Here is a 20,187-nt window from a genome sequence, read left to right on the forward strand (position 1 = left end):
CGGATTTGGGTATATGTGGGTTGCACAGAGGTCGAGACCCTGTCGCGCAAAAATCGCAAGGAAGGCTTCGAGTGCAAACAGTGGCCAGTGAAAATACGTTCAACGTTTCCAGCGCATGTCCCATGCAAAGAAGTCACTACTGCGGTGAACGCACGCTTGAAATTTGGGTTATCCCAAATTATTTGTAAGGAGGAGCTAGAATTTTAGGTATGAAATGCATTTCCGCTCGATTGTGGATGGTTGCGGGAGACGAATGAACGAAGAAAGAAAAGTCGTCTAGGTTCTAACGGACGCCACATTGACCTCTGTAGGTTCCGTTAAGAATAACCGTGAAAAAAGATATTTTGCTTTGTCTCTAAGAATAGACGACGATAGAACAGATACGGCGTCTATGCAGAATTTAAGAATATTTGAGGCAATGCACAACAAAATCAGAGGACTTATTACGCATAACATGCTCGGCTCGCAGCGACATGTGGTTGCAATGGTGGTCACGGCCCACCTATTCTGGGCAGGGCTTTCTCGATGGCACTGACGATACGCCGGGTGTAGCTGTTGGAAGGTCCGTAGATGATGGTGTCTAGCCTCAGGTCTAATAAGTCCGGCGAGTACACGGGGTAGATGATGCTGCTGACCACGGCGTCGTGGCCCCCTATGCCGCGCTCGTTCTGGATCTTGATGAACGGCACGGTCACCATGAGAATCTCGACGACGAAGGCGACCGGGTGCACCCTCAGGCGGCGAAGGTACATGTCCTTCCACACCAGCACCGAGAACTGCAGCACGCGCTCCATGGCGGCTCGATAGGAGCTGAGTCCGAAGGAGTCCGAGCTGCTTCTCCGTGATCACGCGCCTGCTCGTCCAACGTGGCGCACGCAAGCGACGAGTACTTCTGCGTCAGAGATATCCCTGCAAGCATGGAGTTTCATAACAATCATTTACGCAGCTGTAGGGATAGTGATCTTGGAAGTCATATAGTAAGCGCTTCTACGCAAGTTGATTTTTGTGTGGCGCCGGGGATGAACGTCGGAAGCGTTGAAAGCCGAAGTCGGCGTGTGGCTACGTGGTTGGTTATCAAATGGCAGTGGAAATGTGCACAGGAGGCAACACAGCCTGCGTCAGAGCACTCAAGTTGCCGTATGACCACAACGTCGGCGCGAGAGCGCGCAGGCGGACGTGGACGTTTATGGTGAGCTCTGATCACGTGGGCATCACTGCATCACTCCATTGGGTTTTATGGCGCATAAGCAACTCAGGCTATCCTTCGCCAAACACATGGTTATAATTTATTTCAAAAATTAGGTATCCTCAGCGAAAGTCCTTGTCCGGACAAGGACTCTGAGGAGCCCAACAAATGAAATGGGGACCTCAGCCTTCTTCTCAGGACTGAGAAAATGGGTGAGGTGCATCATAAGATGCGTGAAAAAACTGGGTAAGAATTTTTAGAATTAGTAGTTCTGTGATATATTTCATTTAGTATCGCTGCGTCTTTCAAAAACTAAAAACAGATGAAGTTCGTACAAGTGGCTTATCTCCTAAATGTAGACTGGGATGGAAGGGAATGTGTTGATTGTAAAATACAGTAAAATATTTTTTTCTTAGCCGTTCGAGTTGTGTGCACGAGAATAAAATGTGATTTACCGTGAGTTCATCTGCACATTTCTCACATAATGGTTTGTCTTGTTTTGTCAGTAGAAAGTTGTGTTAGGTGTGTGTGTCCGATGCGGAGGCGGCATAAAATTACTTCTATAAAACGTTCCTGATGCTTGCATGATCTCCCTTCTCCCAGAATAGGTTTTAGTAAATGTAGTTTGTTATTTTCTTCGCTATTCCATGTACACGGCCATTTTTCTTTAAGCTTATTTTTTACTAACTTCATGCAATCTGCATAGGGTATATTTACAATACTGACATCTTTATGGCAGGCTTGAGCAGCGCACGCGTCAGCTCTCTCATTGCCTCTAATTCCGTGATGGCTTGGTATCCAACAGAGCTTAATTTCGTGAATGCATCTGCATTCATAAAGAATTCGCAGTTCCGCCCGAAAGCTGAAGCACCGATTGCGATAGCAAATTAGTAGATAGCTGTACGAAGTAAGGACAGTACTTCTACCGGCCGTATATTCTGGTAAACATTCGCTTACTGACTAAATCAACCATGGTAGAACATGTAAGCGTGACTCAACGAGGACTTAGAAAGAAACAGACACACAGAGACAGCGCTGTCTGTGTGTGTTTGTTTCTTTCTACGTCCTTGTTCTGTCGAGCTTACACATCCTATCATGGATTTAAACAAACAAGCCCACCAACGTTCTTTTTTAACTAAATTAACCATGATGGTGTCACGCGTGAGCAGGTAAACATGAACACATCTTGCTCGATGAGCACGGAAACTCGCTGTCAAATCAAAATTCTGGAGTGAGAAATCGCGGCAGCAGCAAGCGGATCAAGCTTCATGCATCTCTCGCTTCAACGCGATCGAAACGTCGAAACCCGTGTGCGTTTTCTTTATAGCACTTAGCTACGTTTGGATGTCTTATTTTCCTTTTATTAATTACTTTCCGTTTATTAATTACTTACGTAATACTGCGCAAACCCGCAAGGTTTCCACCTTGCGGGTTTCCCCAGAAGTATTACGTCAAAGTGGACAGCTACTTACAAAAGCAAGAAAGTTGAAAGACCTTTGAACCTCCAGTTCATCAATGACGTGTTCCTTTTTTAGAATAATTTCTAGTTTTACATACCGAATCTACTATGTGTTTATGAGCTGTTTCAATCCCACCGATGGCAACGGTTGTTGTGGTCGGACTGATGGTACGACCTGTTGGGAACTCGGCGCTGACGCCCGTGGTTGCACCTGGGTCGCAAGCCCCAAGGGTAGCGTTGGCCTGGCGGCCTGGGGTACAACTGGAAGCATCCGAACGTCCCGGCAAAGCATGAGTCGACTGGTAACAACAAAACAACTTGTTTATTTTAACATCGCAAAGAGTTGGCGGTCAGGTTGACCGAAGTAGAGAGACGGGAGAGCACTTTACTCAACAGAAGAAATCGGAGCCCTCCTTTGGCGTCCGGGGGCAGCTGTTTTTATACTCTCGCAGTTGAGGGCAAGAAGGAACCCCTCAATAGACGAGCACGTGATTGTACAATGGGATAAGGTGACGCATACTGTCGTAGCGCCGCCGGTCGGGCACAAAGACTGGGAGGAGAAGGTGACTCCTACTGTCGTATCGCCTCCGGTCGGGCACAATGGCTGGGAGGAGAAGGTAACTCCTACTGTCGTATCGCCTCCGGTCGGGCACAATGGCTGGGAGGAGAAGGTAACTCCTACTGTCGTATCGCCTCCGGTCGGGCACAATGGCTGGGAGGAGAAGGTGACCCCTGCTGTCGTAGCGCCGCCGGTCGGGCACAATGGCACATACACTCCCACACGCACATGAAGACACGTGGCATCGGAACATGCCTGGACGCGCTTGGCGGGGAGCGTAGCGGCGACGCCGAACGGGCCAAAATGTCTGCCGCTTTATTGCAGTCGCGCCGGCTAAACCGCGCGTCGTAGGCGAAACGTAACAGACCCAAGCCATTGTGGAGGAAACGTATCAATGGCGTAATGGTTGCAGTATCACTCTCTTATGCTAGACGTTCTCTGTTTAAATTAGGCAACTGAACAACTTTATCGGTGCATTTGTTTTTTAAAAAAGTCCAATTTTAGTCATAAGGTTGAAGCGGTCAATTCGATAGGAGCACGTCAGAATATTCCACGACGCGTACGGCTCGTAGCTGCAGTGACAGCATCAATTGCACGGAACAAGCTCACTAATTGACCACGCGTACTCACGAATAAGCTCACTAATTGACCACGCGTGGTGTGGCGTGTGCTGATACGCGAATAGAGAGAACTCGGTGACCGCGTGCAGCTTCGGTTAGAACTACAGTCCTGCCGGCGTTCCTGCCGTGTTTCCACCTGGCGTTCCCGTGCCGCAGCATGCTCACGGCGAGCACTACGTGTGCGTCCGCTTCGCCCTTTGGACTGCAGGATTTCGTCCACTTTGTCGCTGTGCCGCGGCCTCTTGTCACCACGGCACCTCGCCTGGGCGCCTGTGGCCTTGAGCTGCACCGCACACGCACCAGCGCATTGTTGCTGCATCTGAACCAACGGAGCATTGTCGGCGCGTACGCGCCTTGCCTCATTGAGTTTGTTTTCGACAGCCCACGGGGCCATGTTTGTGCGATGCGAAGGACGCGGTGCTTCGCTCCGGATACCCCGCACCAGCAGGTGCTATTCTAGCCAGCCTATCGTGGCTGTGGCACATGCCGGCAGGATCTGCATGGTCTGCATAAGCTGCGTTACAATTCGTTCCAGCTGGCGATGCTGCCTAGCCGGAGGTCGTAAAATGCGGCTTCTTCAGTGCACCATTCTCGGCGATTGGAACATGAACGCGGTAGACGTCTGTCGCCGCCTGGCGTTCAAGTTCTGACGCAAAGAGAAATCGCACAGTTAATGTGAGTATTGTTCTGCATTAGTAAGAACTTGTTGAGGAGTAGTTGGCTCATATTTAGAACTTGTCCTTTTATTCGCGTTGTTTAACCTCAGTTCCAAATTGTTCTGCAGGACGTATTAAAACTAAAGAAATCAGTATTTTTATGCTTAAATATTAAATGACGGCGGAAATTGCGAGCAGTGTTCGAATAGCTGATACTGCAAAAAAGCATGACAAGCGTCCCAAAGCGCTGGCTTGTAAGCCCCAACAAGACGTAGGCGTTGGGACGCGTCCGCCCGCACCACACACTCTCGACGTCGCGCCCCGCCCGGCGGAGGAACAGGACGCCCACCCAAACCATGCACAAGTTGCCGCGCAGTCGTCGCCGCGCGTTTCATCGCGCCGATGCAAGGCAGCCCAGCCTACGCCTAACGGTCACGTTAATCGATGTGCTAAAGGTGGCACTGGCACGCAATAAGCTTTAACTTAAAAATTTGTTTTTATATTTAAAAAAATTATGTTGCAGGACTCCTAGTGGTTCAGTCAGCTCAACTGTAATTATTGTTAACTCGGCGAAACCTGCAGAAGCGTCGGCATACCATCACTCGCGTGGTCTGTCCCTTACGCGTTCTGCACGCTGTGTCAGGCGCCCAACTTCGGCGATGAACATTTTTTTTAATAATGCACCCGTTGCGGCTGAATACTTCAGCGGCTGCCATCAAAAAATACAAAAACCCGCGCGGAGCTCCGATCACAACGCACGCAGCTTGCCCGGGTTCGCCTGCACGCGGCGCGAAGAATCGTTCCGGAAGTCACGTTGGTTCGCCGTCGTCACGTGAGGCGCGTCAGAGGGCTGACGCGAGCGGCATCTTCCGGCGCGGGCGCAAGAAACCCAGCAGTGCAAGGTCTCCACGCCGCCGCGCGTCAACATCTTTGCACCGGCGGCTCCGTTCTTGACGGCTCCTCATCCGCGGCATGTGTGATTCCTGAGCTTTCGCTGCATAGGGCGTGCCGCCTCTGCCGCGGCTGTTCCTCAACGCTTGCCGAATTCGCCGCCCTTAACCTGGCTGCAGATCTCCTTATAGAACGGCTCCCCCCGTCAGTAGCAGTACTCACGGACTCCCGCGCGGCGCTACTCACGCTTGCCAAAGCGGAGAGAGGCCCCCTCATCGCGCAACGACTTTCCTTAAAGTTTAATTACGCGCAAGAAATGGGCTGTGATGTTATTTTCCAATGGGTTCCCTCACATGTCGGAACCGAAGGTAACCAACAAGCTGATCACCTCGCCAAAGAGGCTCACTCTCTTGCCACTCCAGTTTCCAACTTCGTCTCGCTGTTTGACACTGCACGCCAACTGGTAGCAAATGCAGTTAGAATCAAACACTCTGACAGTCGCGTCGCCACCGGCGATCCACCCCGGCCGCTACCGAAACTCGGACTTTCTCGCGCCGATAGGGCCCTTTTGCTCCGCCTCCGCGTTGGTTGTTTTAACACAGCAGAGAGCATTTCCCGCCATTCAGGCGCAATTAGTCCTGTTTGCCAGAACTGCACTACTGGCGTGAACGAATCGCTGAGCCACATCCTTCTCGATTGCGCGGCATATAGCTCCGCTCGTGAAGACCTAGTCGCCGCCTATAGACGCCTTGGTCTCCCCACAGCCCGTGCAGAGGGTTTCCTGTTCCCCAAGGGTTTCGCTGGCTTGCTCAAAAGAGCCTTTCCGGCTCTCATAGATTTCTTTGAGGCCTCAAACCTCTACACGCGGCCATAGGCCCCGTTTTTCGCTTCTTCTTTTATTTTGTCCCCTTCGTGGACTTACGCTCGACTTCTTCCATCTTTATTTCTCGACACTCTTATTCCCATTACCCTTCCCCGTGCAGTACTGTTGAGGTGACCTCCTAAGCGAGAGACAGTTACGGTACTGCACTTATCACTTCTTTTCTCATTCTAAAATCACTTACTACTACGTCAACATGCAATGCAGCCTCCGCGCCTGACGCCGTACGCGTTCGGACGCGGCGCTGCGCGTGCGGCCGCGTACCAGCGCGTACGTCTGGTTAAGGCTTTAGTGCGCACGTTTTAAGCGCACCTACGCATAATTGTAACACTGGATGTTTCAGACTTGATCATGGAAGCGGTCCTTCAACAAAAATGCTGAAATCAATAATTTACAGTCGCTTTTCCATTCCGCAGATTAACTCCCGCAAAACGATGGTACTTAGTACACGAACTAGAAGCATTAGTTTGGAAATTGGCATGTTTACTTGTGGGGTAGATCGTTACTATTACCAACTAATCACCAAGCTCTTGTTACGTTACTGTTTTCCAAGCAATCCTGGACAACGTCCATTAAGGATTTCACGCTTAAGTGCTTGATTACTTTATTACAATTTCAAGACTGAAAGGGGATCAAAATGTTATAGCTTATGCATTGTGGCGCCTTCCCGTTTCTCCGGAATTTGGCCCAACACTAGAAGAAGAAAAGAGCGTCTGTTCTCAGAATGCATTACACAATAAGAGCTTCAAATGGCTACATTGGCTCATCAAGTTTGCCAGGCTTTAAGAGAAAGGATAATAAATGGTTGGGAAATTGCTGCTGAACTTTCACCAGAATTACAGGCATGCGCGCGCTTACAGTCCCAATTATTCTACATAGATAACTCCCTACTGCGAGGAAAGCATATTATTCCTCCAGCTTCCTTGCGCGAGAGACTTCTGAGCTCATGAGGGTCATTTCGGCATCACCTATACAAAGCTCAGACTGAGAAGCATCTACTGGTGCCCTCACATAGACAGTAAAGTTGAGGAACTTCTAAGAAGCTGCCTTGTTTGACAACTGCCGCATAAATTCGCCAAATGTTATTTCACTCCCCTTCAGGCTGTGGAATGCTCTTAAACCACGGGAAAAATTACCCATATATATATATATATAAATGAGAAGGAAGAGGATTAGCCGAGAGGCCCAATTTTTTATTATATTAGCCATACCATTAGTGGCCAACAAACACTGACACCAAGGGCAACATAGGGGACATTAGTTGTGCCTCATAAATAGACAAACGATAAATTAATGGAAATGAAAGTGGATGAAAAAACAACTTGCCGCAGGTGGGGACCGAACCCACCACCTTTGCATTTCGCGTGCGATTCTCTACCAATTTATCGTTTCTTTACTTCATTTAGTACACGTAATTTCCCCTATGTTGTCCTTGTGTCAGTGTTTGTTGGCTTCTTATGATATGCCTAATAATATATATATATATATATATATATATATATATATATATATATTGAAATACCACGGTTGAGACGACGCTTTATTCCCAGAAGGAAAAATGGCGCCGACGCAAAAACGAACACGAGCCGATGATTGATGATGACTTTGTACAGATGATGATGAAGTCCGCATAAATGCTTACACTAATTTTCCCCGTGGACGGAAGCGGCCAGCCTGGCCGCACATTAGACAGTGGAACGGATATGAAAGGGCTTCAGGCGAGAAACGTGCACGATCTCTGTTCCGCGGCAGCGTCGGTCGGTTGGGGCCTCAACAGGTGTAACGCGATAGTTCACCGGCGAGGTCTGCTCGATGACTTTGTAGGGGCCAAGATATCGAGACTGAAGCTTCGCACATAAATCGGGTGTTCGCGCAGGGGTCCATAGGAGCACATCGTCACCAGGGCGGTAGGAAACGGCGCGATGGGAGGCATCGTACCGATGTTTGCGATCGTCTTGGCTGGCTGCAGTGTTCATACGGGCGCGACGACGACATTGGGCAAGACGAGACACAAACTGGTCGCAAATGAATGGTGAAGCGTTGACGGGGCCAGAGAAGAAAGAAACGTCGAGCGATGAGGTTGGATGGCGGCCGTATACTAAGAAAAACGGAGAGTATCCGGTGGTCCGTTGAACAGACGTGTTGTATGCAAATGTTACAAATGGGAGAATCGCATCCGAAAACCGACCGCATCCCATAGACCGAAAGGCATTACATTAAACTCATAAAGACCATCCGGAGTAGAAAAGGCGGTCTTTTCTTTGTCCGCTTCGTGCATTGGGATTTGCCAATATCCGGAGCGAAGATCAAGGCTGGAGAAATATTGCGCGCCTTGCAACGAATCAAGGGCGTCATCGATACGGGGCATCGGATATACATCCTTACGGGTGATCTTGTTTAGCGCACGGTAGTCAACACAAAATCGTACCGATCCATCCTTCTTCTGCACCAAAACGACGGGCGATGACCAAGCACTGGCGGAGGGACGTATGACGTTCCTTTTCAGCATATCGGCGACGTTCTCCTCGATGAATTTGCATTCGGCCAAAGAGACTCGGTACGGACGATGGCGTACAATAGTCTGGCCATCGGTGTCGATACGATGGAAGGCAACGGAAGTCTGTCCGAGGGACGAAGTATCCATATCGAAGGAGGCCTGGTGCTTCGTAAGCAATTTTAGCAACGCTTCATGTTGAGCAGCAGTAAGGTCAGGGCTTATCACGGAAGTAAGGGCAGATGGAGCAGATTTGTCCTGTTGAGGAAGAGCTGGCGAGGCGGCAAGAGGAAGCAGGGAGACTGGTTGGGTATCCACATAACAGGTCACTGCGGAGCCTTGAGGTAGGAGGATTGTCTCAGTGGTCGCATTTAAAGCGATGATTAACGCAGAGCTTTCTTTGAACCGCACCAGGCAGGAAGCGAAGACAATCCCACGGGCAAGACAGCGGCCGTAAGGAGTGATGAACACGCCGCCATTGGTGATGTCCGTAGAAGAGAGACTTATGACTTCCTCGTGGCCGGGAGGCAGTACAGAATCGGCAGCAGTGAGAAAACGCAGTCGTGGCTCATCGGTACTCCCGCCGCAATGAACTGTCTCGCTCATATGGACTACACGTTGACGGCAAGGGATTAAAGCGGACGCTGACGAGAGAAAGTCCCAACCTAAAATTAGTTCATGAGCGCACGGGAATAAAATCGCGAACTTAATGTGATGACAGATACCATCAATGAAGACGCGTGCTGTACATTGGGCTGATGGTCGAATGATTGCTCCATTAGCCCCAATCAGGGATGATCCAGTATAAGGCGTCTTCACTTTCCGCAGACGAGAGCACAGGTCGGCACGCATAACAGATATAGTAGCTCCCGTGTCAATCAGAGCTAACAAAGGCACACCCTCCACAGACACCAATAACATGTTCGAAGGACGTTCAGGAGGACTTGGAGCACTTCGCGGTGATGCAGTTTTCCCTCCAAAAACTGCACTGGTTAGTTTTCCGGTCGCTGGACATGGAGTTGGGAGACAGGTCGAAGTGGAGAAACAGAACGTCGGAGCGGCGATGGGGAGCGGCGTCTCGAGGCACGTGTGTTGAGTGCGGTGTTGGAGAAGTCGGCCGGAGATGGAGAGCGGTGAACGGGAGGAGTATCGTCAGAAGTGCGGTAAATGCGAGGAGGTGGCTCATCGCGTTCAAAGGCCGCGTAACCACGACGTTCGTCTTGCTGGCGGCGTCGGCAAAACCGGGAGATATGTCCTCGAAAGCCGCAGTAGTAGCAGATAGGTCTCGACGAACGCCAGGCAGAGTAGTAAGGCGGGTTCGGAGCTCGGGTGACTAAAGGTGCCAGGTGATCGTGAACAGACGCAGATGGTGTAATTGGAGACGGCGCGGCTGGCATTTGAACCGAGATGGTGGATGCTGCGGTCTGGTCTTGCGACATGGCGGCCTCGTGGCGTAAGCGGCGTCCCGAACGTAGCTCCAGGAGAGATCGTGAAGTGGATTGAGGTCGAAGGGATCTTAAAGCGCCTCCACCACTTGAAATACCACGGTTGAGACGACGCTTTATTCCAAGAAGGAAAAATGGCGCCGACGCAAAAACGAACACGAGCCGATGATTGATGATGACTTTGTACAGATGAAGATGAAGTCCGCATAAATGCTTACAATATATATATATATATATATATATATATATATATATATATATATATATATATATATATATATATATATATATATATATATATATATATATATATATATATATGAAGTCCTTTAGATTGTGCTCCGCAGTACGCCCGTTCTGCTCCAGCCAATGTCGACTATTATTTCAAGTGGCCTGAAGTCTGCTTTGTGCTTTCAGTCACTTCCGAAGCTATCATGCGCTGTCTCAATTCTCTGTTGACTAGAGCCGGGTTTCCTGATGCCATTTTTTCCTATAATGGATCATATTTTACTTCGGCGGAATTTCAAAACCAAAACATCCTGAAGGAAGAATTAAAGCATTAGGCGTCTCTTCTCTTTACTGCCTTCACCCAAACAGCCAGGTAGAAAGAATGAATCGTGTCCTCAAAGAATTTATGCAATTTTCTATACTGGAACAACGAGACCTTAGGTCTGAAGCCTTAGAAAACATAGCAACTTACGCGTTCTCTCCACATATGACTACAGGTGTTTCTGTGGCTATGCTGCCCCATAGTTTTAAATCGAGAACTCGACTCGATGTTACAAGCATGCCTACAGTTTATGCGTCATTTGTGTCACCTAAGCTGCGCCAGGAATTGTAAAAACGAATGCTACAACAAAACAAGAATATATCAAAACGTATGTAGACCGTCGGCGCAAAAAAATGTCCCCGGTTTCTAACAGGAGATTTTGTCCGAGTATGTAGCTCGAGAAAGCCTGGTCCAAGATATTTAGGCCTTTTCAAGATTGACCGCAGGATAGGACCATATGATTTCCAGGTTGAAAATGGCAAGCGTTTTAATGATTCAGAACTTTTGAAATATCAGGCAGGAAAAGACTTCCCCGAAAACTTATACCGAGGGATTCAATCATGTGCCTTTCCTTTCCTTTCCTTCCTTTCCTTTACTTTCGTTACCTTTCCCTTTACGGTAGTTTTCCATCTTTTCCATTTACTATTGATACAGGTTCTCTTGCTGCAGATACTCTGATACAACATCGAGTTTCACCTCAGTGACCGAGTTCAACAACATGTGGTGCGTCAACACCACTTTCATCTTGTGCAGAAGAATCTGCTGAGCTTCCGCCTGACATACCGTGCCAATGTTTGCCCAGGGAACTCAAGACAGCGACACACGTAATTCCTGCTGAGCTTCTAGTAATGATTCTCCTAAACTTACTCGAGAACTAGAACTAGTTTTTCGTAGATCTACACGAAGTAGACGACCACCGCTATAATTTATGGATTATGTCTCAAAGTAGCTACATCGTCTTGGTTGATTGGCAACGTTCATTTCAAGCTTTCCTTTAAAGGAGTTCTATATGAAGTTTTATGGATTTCTGGTAAAATCGTTCAGGTTGATACAGTTAGCATATGTTGCCGAAAGGTTGCAATAATTAGTATTTGAGGAACTTCATGTGGACACAGGTTACTGTTTGTTCCTGTTTTTTACAGAGGTCTACCCTGCCATAAGGACTCGGTGTTTGATGCCGAAAAATCTCATCTATCATAAACTAACCGTTATGTTAACTAGGATTCGCCAAGTAGGTACTCCGGAATGCATTTCAGCCATCAACTTTCTAAGCGCACATATCCAAGTCCTACAACGGTCACAGAACCGTCTCTCTTCAGCCCTAGTTCATAGGAAATGTGCCTCGTAGCTTCGTTGTCCCAAAGCGGGTACACGGGTGTCTCAGTTCACAGCCCCATTATATAATGCGCTAATTATGTGCAGTGTTGTGTGCCAAATTTCACGAGTGTTACTTTTCTGTGTTGCGTGTACATTGCTTTCATGGGTTCTTCGCAAGAGAAATTAAGGGGAACAACGACTGCTCACATGTCTGAAAAATCTCATGTGCTGTACCAGGTACCTTTGCTTTCAACAGTGTTTGTGATACTGTACCTGCGCTTTCGATATATGGCTTTCTACTTTTCTGTTGTATAATCATGCTCATAGCGCACAACTAGGAATGGGAGATGAGAGTTATATATTCATTCTGCATTTCCTGCTGCATTTCCTTATGTATAAGGGTGCCTGGAGTCCCTCAAACACCTTCAGAAGTGCGGTGTTAAAGCGTGGTGAATATTCACAGGTTCTTTCCAGGTTATAAAAGATAGTGCATGTAGAGTACGGCGTTTTCACTGCATTGACTCAAAATTTGTTTGGCCTCCTTAATGCGTGAATGATACGGGTTCAAAAGGAATTTCAGCTCAATATAAATACCGGCAGCTGGAAAAGGGGTTTGTGTTTGAGCTTCCGCGTAACAGAAATATATTTTCGCGTACATTCGAATTACAGTCCGATGCTATCATGTCTGCAGTTTGTGCGTAAGCCGTACTTTATGCATTGTCTGATACAATTTAATTTTAAGCAATAATTTAGCTACATAAGTCACTTGCGCTTGCCGGAAGGCCTAGAGGCATGAGGATGTATGCTGCACTTCCGCAGTCGCGCGTGGTCCCATGAAATACATCGCTTGCGGTGGTGGCGCTTGTGCAACATCGTCTAGCGTCTGTTGAGGGGGGGGGGGGGCGGTACTCGTATGACGTCCGCACCAATTCCGCTGTGCACCCACTTTCACAGGTTAGAATGGAGGCGGAATATTTTTTTTTACCTACACTTCAATACAGAGGATAATCGTGCAATCAAAGGAACTAACAGTAGAAACGTACAATCGAAGAAAGATTTTGAAATCCCAAATAACGTGCGACACCACAGCAACTTCACGGCACTGGCAAGCGAAATAAATTTTTTCGAAAGTTTTAACCCTTATAGTGACAACATACTGCGCTTCAATTACTGTGGCTTGCGTGAACCGTTTAAAAGATAGATAAGCTACCAACGTGTAAGGTGCTTTGTGCAAGTGGACCCTAGCGTGTACCTTGTGTTCCTGCTTCTCTGCGTTGTATAGCAGAATCATGACTCAACAACGCGGCCTACCGCCAACTTCTAAACTGCCGCGACTGTTATAGCCATAGCATTATAACCGGACTTCAGCCCCGTTGTAGGTGCCACTTTCCTCTAACAAAAAACTATGGGCAGATCCCGAAGGCAGTGCAGTCTAAGACAGCGTCTCAATGCGCTAGCTGTCCCGACCAGGAAAAGTGCAAAAAGCTCGCGCCAGGCGTTTCATGGAACTTTCCGTGATGGGAAAATACGTGCAATCGTGGCGTAGTGATTTGAGCTTTACTTAAAAGGAAGAGGTCTGGAGACCGACCAAAAAAGGTTTAAAATAGTTATTTACGTTTCGGCTCCCCCACGGGAGCCTTACTACTTTCTTCGTGTGTGTTGCAGGTCCCGCGCTGTGAACTTGGTCGACCAATCCCGCCGTGACGAGGCTCGCACACGCGTTGTAAACGTATTGTCGAAGTTGCACGCCCAACCCACCGTGGACACCTTGTGCAAGCAAGAACGTGATGCCGTCAAGAGGCTGCAGGAGAATCGGGATATTGTCGTACTTCCCGCCGACAAGGGGAACGCTACCGTCCTTCTAGACAAGAGCAAATACATCGAAAAAATGTGCTTGCTATTGAGTGACGTTCACACGTACGGCAGCGTCGCAAGAGACCCGACACCCAAGCTTGAGAGGGATCTGCAGAAACTGCTCGCCGACGTCTTCCGTATGGTGCCGCCTCAGCACAAGCAGTTGTACTACAGACTGATTTGCCACAATGGATCTGCTCCAGCAATATACGGCCTACCGAAAGTGCACAAGCCCTATGTTCCCCTACGCCCCATTTTGGACTTCACACGTTCGCCGCTCCGCAAGCTGTCAAATTTTCTTCACAGAATCATTTCGCTACTCGTTGGAAAACGTGCCACGCACATGCGCAACACGTGCGACTTCATTGAAAAGGTTAAAGGGACAAGCGTCCACCCCGACGAAGTCTTAGTTTCTTTTGACGTGGTCTGACTGTTTACAAGCGTACCAATAGACATGGCCGTGGAAGTTTGCGTCGCCGCCCTTGACGAAGACCCGACGTTGCCTGACAGATCCCCCATCGATGTGCATGACCTAGGTAGGCTACTAAAAAAATTTTGCCAATCAAATACGTATTTCACGTTCCGAAGAAATTTTATCGGCAAGTACACGGAGCAGCAATGGGTGCGTCGATTTCGGTCACAGTAGCTAACCTAACAATGGAGGCTATCGAAGCTCAAGCGTTGTCCTCGTTTACACCGGCACCTAAAGTCTTCCCCAGATATGTCGACGACTGTTTCAGTATTTTGCAAAGGAAAAACCTTGACCCTTTCACGGCTCACCTAAACAATATACAAGCAGCAATCAAGTTCACCGTTGAAGTGGAATCTGAAGGGCAACTGTCGTTCCTGGACACCCTTGTATACAGCGAGATGGGCCAAACCTGTTATTCAAGGTGTTTAGGAAGCACACTCAAACGGGCCGCTACCTAAACTACAAATCGGTGCACCCTGCTTCGAAAAAGAGGTCTGTTGTCGGCTCTCTTCTTCATCGGGCAAAAAACGTGCGCACAACAGCGGAAGACCACATGACGGACAATTCACTTGTGCGGAGGGAATTAATGGCTTGTGGATACCCTGAGTACGTCATTGACTCTGTAGGGCGCCAGCTGGCTCGCACAGTACCCACCCAGCCTGGATCCCCCAAAAGGCGGGCTTCGATTCCGTACGTCCCCGGCATAAGCGAGACTGCTGCACGCATCCTAAGGTCATATGACGTGCAGGCTGCGCACGTGCCCTCCCGGAAACTTAGACACGAGCTCGTGCATGTAAAAGACCCTTTGAAAAAGGACAAGTTCCCAGGCGTGGTGTATGTCATTCCGTGTGCGGACTGTCGGTATGTCTACGTCGGTGAAACCGGCAACTTCAAAACAAGACTTAAGCAACACATAAATGACATCCAGAAACGACACGTTGTATCGAATGCCTTGGCCAAACACTGCGCAGCCACATCACATAAGATTAACTGGGAGAAATCTCGTGTGATTGCCAAGGAGCGAAATCATTCTTCGCGTCTTTATCTTGAGTCCCTAATCATCCAAACCACGGCGCATACTCTTAATCGCAACGAAGGCAATCTGCCGCACATGTATGCCAGGTGCCTTAGTCATGTTTTGAGACGCACATAAAAAGGGGCGCCAGCTCTGCCGCTTCTTTCATTGTGAACAAGGCTCCCGTGGGGGAGCCGAAACGTAAATAACTATTTTAAACCTTTCTTGGTCGGTGTCCAGACCTCTTCCTTTTAAATATACATTATCCCGACCAGACGGGCTTCCGTCATACACTCAACTTCATTGATTTGAGCTTTGAGACGCTTTGCAGGAAGACAAATGTTCTATCCCACCACCGGTCGCGCATCGTTGGTTATATCATGCCGACTGTCGAGGCATGTAACTGAAAACTCGAGATGTGCTGAGCGTACGCGAGCGTGACGCAATAAGCACAAAATCTCAACTCTGTCCGAGATACGAGGCATATATAAATGTCGCTTTGATCAACGAGTGTGTGCAAGGGCACCCGCGGTGTGCGCCCGGGCAGCTGTCGAAACGTGAGAAGCGTAACGCTGTAAGTATTGCAAAAGAATAGCACGATAAAGAAGGGACGAGAAAGAAACACAACACGCCCAGCAATCAGTACTTCTAAGTATGCTATCACGTAGATAGACCGTTAGCGGTGATAAGGCCTTGCCTCGTTTTTTACACAAACCGTGTCAGGGTTGAGCTTAATTTGGAACCTTCACGACAGCGTAGGTACCTGGCGGCGGGCTGCTCTAGAACTTGGGACATCGCGAACGAGAAAGTACTAGGAGTTGAAGTTATGAGAAGTCGACATGGTAATGCAGCGACTTACAGTGCAGGTCGTCGTCAGGAACACCTCGGTCTTCGAAGGAATCCGCTGGGCACTTGCACGCGCGAGCTCGTGAAACGCTTCTTCTTTAGCGCGCGACAACACGCGGCTGATACGCGCTCTTTTCTGTCCTTTCTTTTAAGGCGAAAGTCTTAAGCGGCTCGTTGCAATGGCTCATACCCGCAAAAAAAAGAAAAAGCGTCTAGTCCAGGAAGACAAAAATATCATCATCAGGAATGGCACATACTCCCGTAAGCAAGCAACGATGCAAATGGGTGACTATGAATGAAGAAACGAAGGAAAGACAGAAAGAAGGAAACAAGGAACGAAAGAAAGAACAAAGAAAACAACAAAGAAAGAAAGAAAGAGGACAGGAAATATAGAACGAAAGAAAGAACGAAAGAGCCTTTAAACAGCACATTAGGTGCTCGCATGCGTCGTTAAGAAGGTCGACCTATAGCGCCACAGGTTTAGTTCCCACTGCGGCTCGTTATGTCTTGCAAGAAGTCTGACCCCCACAATCGTATAAGGTAATGCACTACCACGCGTGCAGCAAACTTTCACCTTCACGTGTTACGAGAGTGCAGCATGCAAGATTTTCATATATTTTTAACGAAACACAATGTTATTGCGCAATGCCAATACGGTTTTCAAAAAAATATGTCAACCGAGCAAGCTTTGCTGGATATTAAAGTTCGAATAGTTGCTAACATCAAACAGAAAAAGTTAACGCTTGGCCTGTTCTTGGACCTGTGAAAGGCGTTTGATTCGATTGATCACTATATCTTAACTGAAAAATTGCAAAGATAGGGAATACGAGGCGTTGGAAATGATTTGATAAAAAGTCATATATGTAATAGAAAACAGTTCGTGCAGCTGGAAACTACTGCATCTGACATGCTTAGCCTACATCAAGGTGTCCCACAAGTTTCAAAGTTAGGACCGTTACTATTTGTAATTTATGTGAACGATATTACAGATTTACAAGGTTCCCAAACGTTGGCAATGTATGCAGATGTACAAATGTGCTCTTTACAGCCGTTAACATAAGAGAATTACAGCAGTGTGTAAATGAAAATACAACTTCGTTATCTGACTTATATGTAAATTACTTTGACTATTTCTCCGAACTAAGAACAGGTCCACTATTCAAAAAATATGATATGCTGCGTGCGGACAGGATATATTACATGCAAATTCTTCTAAAAATCTGAAAGAGAAACCCAAGCGCACAATGCAGTGAACGTAACCTCTCCGGATACTCCTTGCGACACAGTACACGACACACACCAAAAGCAAGGACCAATTACGGGAAACAAACATTTCTCTTTCAGTCCACAAAAATAATGTACAGATACAGTGGATCTGTATCCTAAATGCTTCTTTACAGACATTTACAAAAGAAATAGGAGACTGGTTAGATAGGGAAGATATATACTTTAAACTTGAATAAATGAGTATTAAAACGAAAAATGTTTCTGCCATGAATTACACATTTTTTTTTTCCTTTTCAGCATTCGCATGATATGGTTTCATTAAGTGTTTTTTTGCGTTTTGTATTAACACAAATTATGTTTGCATCCACGTTCTGTTGCCAGTTTCCATTCATTTTTTATTATTTTCGGCACACAATTAGGTTGTTTTATTTTCTTTTTTTGCACCATGTTGTTGCTCTATATTACTCTATGAATTCGCTGATGTTTATTTCGCGTATAATTGTACTATTTTAGCATACCATTAGAATCTGAAATGCTTAGTTGTACTTAGCCGTCGCTGTGCATTGTACTAGAAATTTGAAGAATCTAATGAACATGGACATTGCTACCATGAAATTTCACAGTAACCACCGGTGTGGTAACGCGCCAATTTGTGCATATGTGTGTGATCTGCTATCAAACCTGTAGTTCGCGGGGTCTGAGACCTTTGTCAGCCTTTATGCCTTCAGTCTCAGTGTACCCTCGTTTGAATGAACGAGAAACAAAATTCAATTGAATTAAGCTTCTTTATAGCGAAGTTTTCTTGAGGCACTTTTTCGTACGCATCTAGCCTGCAACGCCGAACGCCACTGACGCATGCTTCGACAAGCGGCGTAGAGCACTCTTTCACGCGGGCAAGTCAGTGCGTCGAGACACTTGGTGCGTTTTGTTTCGCAGTTGCACTGAAAGAAAGCGACGCATCAGAAACACTACGTGTTCAACACAACACTTTGGATCACCACTGAAAATCTTAACAAATAACATGTATGATGCACCGCTATAAACATGGGCGCATAATATCCAGCTTTTCTATTGAAATGTAACTTTCAGGTGAAATGTCAAGCTTTCTTTCTAAGAAACTTGTATAGGCTTCCTCTGTAGATGCATGCTACAGTGGGGTGGACGGCAATTCTAGCGCGACAGCGTTAAGGAGCTTGTGTCGTAGAAAAGGCGGTGTCGTCGGCGGCGTTGGCCATGAGCAAAAAATGGCGGAAGGCAATTCATAAATAAAAACAACTTGCAAGATGGGCTGGGTGGGAATCGAACCAGGGTCGCGGGAGTGTGAGACGGAGACGCTACCACTCAGCCACGAGTTTTTTTTCTTTATTGCCTTTTCACAAACGCGAACAAAAAGATCAAATACACGACAAGTACATATTCTAAAAACACCAGCCACAGCTCGGCCAGTGTAAGGTGTTTAAAAGGGCTTCCCAGAAGCCAATTGGTCTAGTACAGGAAGCCATTCCGGGGGTTCACATAGTGCTCTGAACAAGTCGCGTGTGTATATAATGCTCTCAACAAAATAGTGTCTTGCTGAGTGAGCCTGTACATGACAATGCCTGATGTCCATTCTCGTCTTCCATACGCTGTGCATGCAAAGCAGCATTAAAATATCACTCGGCGCTTCCCCTATTTCTGCACGTGGAAGAAACCGGATTCCAAAAGGGCTTATCGGCAATTCTTTTTTAAGTGTTCTTTGTAGCACGTCCCACAGAAATACGGCGTCATGGCAGTCAATAAAAATATGCTCAATTGATTCTGGCTTATTACAGATTAAGCAGTTTACCGGCCAAGGTACAAAAAGACCTTTGCTTTGTAACCATGGCTTTACAGGGAGAGTGTCGGTATGTAATTGAAAAAAGAACGTTTTAGCAGAGGGTCTCACTGGCATTTTTTTAACGCGCTTTAGCACATCGCGCTCAGGACCTAGCCTGTAGGTAGCTCGGTAAACCGGTAATGGTAAAAATACATCGAGAATATCAGAATACAAACGCTTTTTCGTGACATCACACAAGTATTCATATGAGAACCTTGCCTTTAGCAGGCGTGCAGAAGTAACCACTTCACGCAAATAAGGACTGAGCGGTCCAGCTCCGAAAGAAACAGATGACACGACAAAGTCAGATAGATAATCATGCAATCGTGCTTGGATCACAGTTCTCAAAAACACATCAGTTTGGTCCCGCACAAAGAAGAATCTGCTTACCAGCTGCTTGAAAAACAGGTGTGAGAGCCCTAGCCCACCATTTTTCACCTTGTGAAACAAATTGCACCGGCTTGTGCGCTCCCATTGCGATCCCCAAATAAAGTTCGCAAACACTCGGTGGATTTTTTGAACCGAAGTTCTTGCCATGGCCATCACTTGCAACACGTAGAACACTTTTGCAATTAAAAACATATTACAAACGGAACAAACTGGCTCTCTTAACTACTACACGCAGAGACAAAGAAACAGCGCGCGCATGCGATCCCATAGATGAGATGAAGACATATAGTGCCACGACGCCATCTGTGCCCAACCACGCTGACGACGAGAACGACGACCTCGTGTGTGCAAGCGAGCGTGCCAGAGAAGAAGAAGCTAAAACTGAACGCTTGTTCTAATTGTCTAGATTAAAATAACGCTCTCTGCTCTTGTCTCAAGTGAGCCGTGACACTGGTGGACGTGCTGGGTATC

General features: G+C 47.3%; 1 protein-coding gene across 1 annotated transcript in view; it reads right to left on the reverse strand.

Moving 5' to 3' along the window:
* Positions 1-16,341, reverse strand: part of LOC142588682 (uncharacterized) — a 34,092-nt gene extending 17,751 nt beyond the window's left edge. The window contains exons 1-2 of the mRNA XM_075700503.1: positions 16,258-16,341; positions 503-909 (exon numbers count right to left, since the gene is read on the reverse strand). Coding sequence (XP_075556618.1) covers positions 503-794 — 292 coding nt within the window. The 5' untranslated portion in view covers positions 795-909; positions 16,258-16,341. The remainder of the gene's footprint in view (positions 1-502; positions 910-16,257) is intronic.
* Positions 16,342-20,187: the final 3,846 nt, after the last annotated feature.

Source organism: Dermacentor variabilis, chromosome 7 (genome assembly GCF_050947875.1).
Source record: "Dermacentor variabilis isolate Ectoservices chromosome 7, ASM5094787v1, whole genome shotgun sequence".
NCBI classification, from domain to species: domain Eukaryota; kingdom Metazoa; phylum Arthropoda; class Arachnida; order Ixodida; family Ixodidae; genus Dermacentor; species Dermacentor variabilis.